General features: G+C 45.1%; 1 protein-coding gene and 1 non-coding gene across 3 annotated transcripts in view; both read right to left on the reverse strand.

Moving 5' to 3' along the window:
- Positions 1–1,638: 1,638 nt before the first annotated feature.
- Positions 1,639–7,281, reverse strand: part of haus6 (HAUS augmin-like complex, subunit 6) — an 8,426-nt gene continuing 2,783 nt past the window's right edge. The window contains exons 6-16 of one of the 2 annotated variants that reach the window (XM_032511592.1): positions 6,345–6,407; positions 6,195–6,252; positions 5,816–5,989; positions 5,488–5,684; positions 4,401–4,530; positions 4,151–4,253; positions 4,001–4,064; positions 3,401–3,533; positions 3,176–3,274; positions 2,910–3,045; positions 1,639–2,775 (exon numbers count right to left, since the gene is read on the reverse strand). In XM_032511592.1, the coding sequence (XP_032367483.1) occupies positions 2,048–2,775; positions 2,910–3,045; positions 3,176–3,274; positions 3,401–3,533; positions 4,001–4,064; positions 4,151–4,253; positions 4,401–4,530; positions 5,488–5,684; positions 5,816–5,989; positions 6,195–6,252; positions 6,345–6,407 (1,885 nt within the window). In that variant the 3' untranslated portion in view covers positions 1,639–2,047. Of the gene's footprint in view, positions 2,776–2,909; positions 3,046–3,175; positions 3,275–3,400; positions 3,540–4,000; positions 4,065–4,150; positions 4,254–4,400; positions 4,531–5,487; positions 5,685–5,815; positions 5,990–6,194; positions 6,253–6,344; positions 6,408–7,281 lie in introns of both variants that reach the window. The other variant, XM_032511591.1, reaches the window with a different exon arrangement.
- Positions 3,776–3,906, reverse strand: LOC116686588 (small Cajal body-specific RNA 8). Its single transcript, XR_004331300.1, has one exon.

Here is a 7,281-nt window from a genome sequence, read left to right on the forward strand (position 1 = left end):
TACACTCTACGTCCTGGGTTGAGGGTCACACAAATGCTGAAAGGGCATATTCAGAGAAAAAGTCCCTTGATAAAAAGCAAGCCACATGCCTAAAAGGCAGTTCCTTGTCTTAGGTACAGTTCTAAGTGTCTTAAACTGCAAAACTCCCTCGCTAAAGGCTTCTTTTTTTCCCAAATATCTCGGATTTTTAAAGCAGGAAATTCATTTTGTGAGCGCGGCAGAGGGCAGACACCTGCAGGGCTAGACAGGCTCCAGGAGAGCAGCGTCTGGTTCTCCGGCTTTAAGAGGAGGGCTGTTATTTCTCCAACTGTTGCATCCAACCGATAATTAGGTCAACTTTTATGCAGGAAATACACATCACCAACTACATATAACAAAAGAAATGTCCCCCTGCCTGTGCAGTGGTACGTGGCCGACTCTCTTTCCGCGGTTGGAGAACACGATGAAAAGTGAAGCGCGAGACCGCAGCAGCACGACCCCGGGAACACGGCTGTTCAGCGGGGGCGACCTTACTTAAACACCGCTAAAGTCGCCTTAAACTACCGGTTCTAATTCCCACGACGGACTCTGCTAAGTAAAGTGAAAAGTATGAGCACTTACCAGCTGTTTACACTGCAGCGAGAGACAATGTTGACATGTAGGCAACTTGCTGTTATTCACCCGCTTGATACAGTCCCTTTTTCTATTTATGCAAACGGATACCGGTTCAAACAGGACCGCGCGCAAAAAAAGCAACACTTTGAAATACTCCTTTGAAACTTTGCTGGCCACTTCTTCGCCACACTTTCATCTGAAGTTGTGAGCGGAGGCGGGCGCCATGTTTGTGTCTGCGCTGATAGTTTTGTTGCTGGGCTTTCTTCCTGAGCGTCTCTCTCAGACAGGACCCGCCCAAAGAGGAGAGGCTTCAGTCCCCGCCGCGAGGCTGCGACCTAAGACCTGCAGCTGAGGGAGGCGAGGCGGGCCTCGGGGAGCGCTGTCAAGCTACCCAATACACGGGAAACGAGCACTTCCGGTGGGCGTTTTCAAAGTAAAGCCCCTTAGTGGCGAACCCGTGTTGCGGTTCCAGAATTTATTTTAAATGATAATTCTTAGTAAAAGCAGCATACTTAACGTGCCATTATTAATGCCACATGTTATATATACATTATAGTTAAGGTTCATATGTATAATTTATCGCATATATTTCGTGTTAACTATTATACACAAGTTTTTACATAATATAAATACCAACTTTAGTGTTAATCTGAACAAGCCACAATTGTACAATACGATGCAGGACTTCAGATTTATTTTATAACCCCGAGTGCACATTTTGCGTTTTATTGTGAAATTGACATGATTTAACATCCCGACTTCGCAGAGTGGTTATTGCTGCCTTGACTCACTGATTTCTTCTGCTCTCTAGTTTTCCTTTGCCTCTGGTGCCCCCATCTTTAAACTCAGAGTCGTTACACGGATGTAAAAGAGCAACAGGTGTCCTAGACTTACACAACTTATCAAGGCATTGAACGCAAGTTGGACTTGATGAAAACAAGGGCTTACATCTTATATATATATACACAAATATATGCAAGCCGTAAACAAAAACAAGCCCTGTCAGTCTGCAATTATTTTATACACTTTTAAAATGCTTTAACATTCAAGAAAGTCCCAACTTTATTGTACCTGAGACCATGGTCCCTTTCACATTGGTCACACACCTACACCTAGACATTTACATCTACTTCAAGACATTGTGTGGTTAGAAACAACGGTGCAATGCAGATGTTAGAGGCAGAAGAGCTTGTCATTGATATAAAACAGTTACCCAACATGGAAATAAAGTTCCAAATTGCGCTCCTATCCAGGTACATGTATATACAGAAATAGACAAGGGAATGAGCAATATCTTGCAATTTTATTAAGCAGTTCATGTCTTTTTAAATAAAAACTTGGCACAGAAAAGAAAGTGTGACAAAAGTAGGTTATGTGCAAATTTGTTACAGTTCTATTGAAAATAGGGACAGTCGACTGTCGAGGATTAAAAGTGGTCTGGACCTGAGTGAAGTTAACACTTCATGTCATCTATTGGGGAGAATGTGATCAGTTTTGGGAGGCTGTACTCCTGCTTCTTTGGGGGTGAAGGAGTCTCCAATGTGTCTAGATCCAGAGAGAAGACCTTGTCTGTAGCTTCCACTAATTTCACAGGCTCCATTAGCCAGTCTTTGTCCAGACCAGAGACCGTGAGTCCCGACAGGAGACACTCAGGTGTCCTCTTCCTGCCTTCCGTTAAGGAGCAGTCATCCCCAGCCTGCTGGATCTGACCCAGGTGACCTGGTGTTAGTGCCGATTGCATCACCTGAGTCTTCAGGGAGGAGATTAGGAGTTCATCATCATCCTCCTTCCTCTTCAAATCCAGTGCTTCATCGTCGAGGCTCAGCAGACTGTCACAGCTCGACGTTTCAGGGAGTGTTTCATGATCGAGGCTGAACTGGACCGCACTGCTGCCAGTGCCACTAGGGCTATCGAGAGCCTCAGCGTTAAACGTGTCCCAGAACAGAGTGGTTTTAAGGGAGACTCCCTGCTGGCTGACAGGGGGGCTGCTGTGGCTCGTGAGAGGAGGGGACGTACGGCAGGAGCCACTCTGGGAGGGAGCGTCGGGTCTCAGCAACACATCGTGCTCATTGAAGGGAGTGAGCCGTCCTGCTATGCTGTCGTTCAACTTGGCCAACCGCCCCATTTTCTCAGCTTCGTCTTCCTCAACTGCCTTGCGCCAGGAGCTTTTAACATCAAGAACTAGGGGGGGGGGGAAGACATTTTAATTTTACCAACTGAAAATAAGGTGATTAAAAAGGGAAACACTGTTCCCGTTTTATTCATCATGCCAACCTAAATAAGCTCTCCCACTCATGTGGTCGCGCATAACTTACTCAAGCTCTCCGGTGTACGTGGCAGCTGCTTTCTAGTAGAGAAGGGACCTCTATGAAGCGTGCCAAGAAGGCCATCCAAGTCCACAATCTTGGCCCTGCTTTCTGGAGGACTGGTTGTAGTTACAGCATCTGCAAACTAACACACACCCTTTAATCAGGACTGGGTCTCAGAGCCCAATTTGTGCCTCTTGAGGCCACTTTCCTCCTCATTCATGACTTGAACAACAATCTGTACAGCTTTAAAAAAAAATGCTGTATCACTATACCTGATCAGCGAGGTTATCACATTCCATGTCCAATATCAGAGTCTCGTTCCTCACGGGAGTCCCCTTCTGATCAACATGGGCCGTCTTCCTCACACTAGCCTAAAAACAAGTGGAGCTTTGTTACATATGGTTATCAGAAGAATTGGTGCTCAAATTCAAAAGGTGGCGTTCATCCACTAAACTTTTAAGTCAACTCAAAAAAGAGGTTAGCTGAAATATACTAGCCTGCGGCGGTGGTACAGATGGAGCCCTCGGAGGAGGGGACGGTGTGTCAAAAAGCCAGTCCAGAGAGGTATTTGCTTTTGACGACGCTTGGGCGTCAACAACCGGACTTTCAGTCCTTTCAGCCGTTGCAGGGCTAGAGCTGTTTCAAAGACAAATGGATTTGTTATTCAAAAACAAGTTTATATAGTGTAATGCACTGTTTGCTCAGTAAAGAGTAATTTCCTCATTATATTTCTCACAATGCAGTAAAGCTCAGGTACAGTGAAAGTGACGAGAGCATCTTAACGTAGCTTATAATGGCTCATGTACACTTTTTATTAAACGTCAAATATAGATGCTTGTATAGTTTTATTCCACACATTTAATAATCAGTCCAAGTGTCTGCTCCGTATCTGTCCGTGGCGATTTCTCTCAACTCGCCGCGGTCATCAGAGAGCACGGATGCTTTAGGGAGGACTAGTGACAGACAGAGCACTGCTCAGGACTGCCCAGGTATCTGCCTCCCATCAGTAGCCAAACATTTCCCATAATGCATTGTGGGAAATGTTTACTTTAACCTTACATTTCCCTTAAGAGCTGTTCAAATATAGGTTTCCTTACCTCTTCGGTTTAGAAGAACTAGAGGGGGCATCTTTCTGTGATTTACTCTTTGCAGGCTTCTCCTCTGAAAAAGTGTAAGAAGCATGATTAGAACAAAACTGCGATGTTGTGAATACTTTGCCTCAGTTTATGTAATCAGATTTAGCCCACCGAGAAGCGTTGCAGGGTACTGAGAGAAGACACTGCTCCTGTAACTAGCGTCAGCTGCTGGTTCAAAAGACAGTGGAGCCATTGGGGACAGGAAGCCAAGAGCCTAAAAAATAAATAATTAAATTAGTATATGCAACGAGAGTGAAACATTTGATACTACCATAATAACTTCCCATTCCCCTTAAAAAAGGTAAACCAACTATAGTGTTAAAATACCAAGCCATGATCCAAAATCCCAAGGACCACTCACAGGATCTTCATTCAGAAAAGATAGTAGGGGTGTGTCTTTCAGGGTCTCCATCCACTTCCTGTCCCAGGCAGCTTCCAAGTCCCTGATGGTACTCGTGACCTCAGGAATTGCTTCCTTGGAAATCCTCTGTCTGGGGATTAAAAAAAACAAACATGTTAATACACTGGTACTGAAGGTCATCGAACTTTCAGTTAGCACATGCTATTAAGATAAGTCGTCCATGATTTTAAAATGTTCCATTAACTACAGAAGTTTCCAAACCACGAGTAGCTGAAGGTTCATAGACAGATGTCCAACTCAAACCTAAATAAACATTTAAGAAAGATTCCAATCCTCCAATTAAAGAGTTTAATTCCAATGCATCATGTAATTGTGCTGAAGAGCAGACAGGTTGGATAAAGGTGTGTGGGTTGGGGTGTACCTGATTAGTTGGAGGTTCTGGTGTGTGGGTTACGGTGTACCTGATTAGTTGGAGGTTCTGGTGTGTGGGTTACGGTGTACCTGATTAGTTGGAGGTTCTGGTGTGTGGGTTGGGGTGTACCTGATTAGTTGGAGGTTCGGTGTTTGGGTTACGGTGTACCTGATTAGTTGGAGGTTCTGGTGTGTGGGTTACGGTGTACCTGATTAGTTGGAGGTTCTGGTGTTTGGGTTGGGGTGTACCTGATTAGTTGGAGGTTCTGGTGTGTGGGTTACGGTGTACCTGATTAGTTGGAGGTTCTGGTGTGTGGGTTGGGGTGTACCTGATTAGTTGGAGGTTCGGTGTTTGGGTTACGGTGTACCTGATTAGTTGGAGGTTCTGGTGTGTGGGTTACGGTGTACCTGATTAGTTGGAGGACGGTGTTTTGGGTACGGTGTACCTGATTAGTTGAGGTTCCGGGTTTGGGTTACGGTGTACCTGATTAGTTGGAGGTACTGGTGTTTGGGTTACCTGATTAGTTGGAGGTTCTGGTGTTTGGGTTGGGGTGTACCTGATTAGTTGGAGGTTCTGGTGTTTGGGTTGGGTGTACCTGATTAGTTGGAGGTTCTGGTGTTTGGGTTGGGGTGTACCTGATTAGTTGGAGGTTCTGGTGTTTGGGTTGGGGTGTACCTGATTAGTTGGAGGTTCTGCAGTGCACGGGCCATCTGCTGACATTTGTCCTGCAGGATCTGAGGACTGAGCTGAGGCTTGGGGGCGTGAGAGACCCGACACCGCTCCTCCCTCAGGAGCTGCAGCGCATGCTTCGTCAGCTCCAACACACACAGGACGTTCAACTGGCCCGCCTCGTACACGTTCCCTGAACTCAACTGGAAAACACGCGTGAGGATACAGTTAAAACGCAAGATACGGAAACTATGGACTCAGAACCAAATTAATAAAAGTCATGAGCTGTGTATAAGAATTAACAGGCCACCCGTCACGTTCTCTTTACTCTCACCGGATGTGGGAGCTGTTCAATCCTCTCCAGCAGACTGCGAGGAATGTTGAGGACTCGATCTGTCCCGTCCAGGACATATTGATCCACCTCCCCCTTCAAAACACTTTCCACTGCATGCTGTTCCTCTTTGATAGTCGACAGCATTCTATCAACGTCCGACCACAAGGAGCGCACCTTAACACAACAAAGTACTAATGTGAGCTCGTATCTCAGTACAGAACTTCTTTCCTAAACTCATCTCAATGTAAGAATGTCCCCTAGTCTCTGGCAAATTGGCAGAGATATTGATTTTTTATTATTAGGCAGGAAATTTGCCACAAGCAGCACTGTCGAAGTGTAATACATGCGACGTACAAATCCCGTTTTATGTTTAACAAACCATTTGGGTCTTCTCAGCGGAAGAATCTGCCTCCTGTGTAGATCCACTGCTGTGAAGCCTGAAAATAGATAAGACAGGCTGAACTAACTGGACTAAGACCACTGAAGTCAGAAGTACTGAGTTAAAAAATATAAATAAAAGTATACATACTTAAGTCGCTCATCATACTTGGCACCTTCTGCTCCAATGTCCCGTATGGACTTCACCAGGAGCCTTGAAAACAGGGATCACAAAAGCCTTTGTACCAATAAAAGTAGAAACTGACTTCCATGTGCAAAACAAAATAATATAAAATGAACTTCAAGTTCAAAATGCACATTTCTAGTATATATGTGCATAACATAGTCTAGCTGACTCTTTACACGGTTTCAAAAAAGGTCTTTTTCCACAGCAGACCGTCTGTAGTTGCTAGCAGGAGAAGCACAGGGTTTACTGGGACACTGCATGTAACAGAGGCCTCGTTAACTAGATTTGTTTCACCCGTGGACACCGACTGTGAACACATCCCGGTAACCTCGGTAACCAATGGGGTTACTAATTAGTTCACAAGACGCAGGTGGGGCTTGAAACAAATGGCCAATGAAAGATGCAACATCAAGAACAGTGATACAAGATTTAAAAAAAATACACCTCTGAAAAGTTATATTCAGCGAGGTAAAAAAATAAAATCTAACCACACTACAAGAACAGATGAAGAAATAGTAAAAAATATGTCGACATACCGAGAGCAACAGGTTATATAGCTCAAACATTAAACATGCCCTATTAAATTCCCCCGACATGTTAGGTCAGTGTGTGAAAAGGGAATGAAAACATTTCCCCTGAGTGTCATCATGGACTACTGCTATTTACAGAGCTCAAACTATTATAATAACTAGGTATAGGGGACCAGCGCATAGTGAACACAGCTGGAAGGGTTATCGGTGCTCCCCTCCCCTCCCTGAAGGACGTGTACACCTCCCACCTCACCCGCAAGGCCACCACAACTGTGAGTGATACAAGTCACCCCGCTCACAATCTGTTTGATCCACTGCCCTCTGGGAAGAGGTCTAGAAGCCTGCGCTCCCCCCCACCAGACTCACCAACA

Source organism: Etheostoma spectabile, unplaced genomic scaffold, assembly GCF_008692095.1.
Source record: "Etheostoma spectabile isolate EspeVRDwgs_2016 unplaced genomic scaffold, UIUC_Espe_1.0 scaffold394, whole genome shotgun sequence".
Classification (NCBI taxonomy): Eukaryota; Metazoa; Chordata; class Actinopteri; order Perciformes; family Percidae; genus Etheostoma; species Etheostoma spectabile.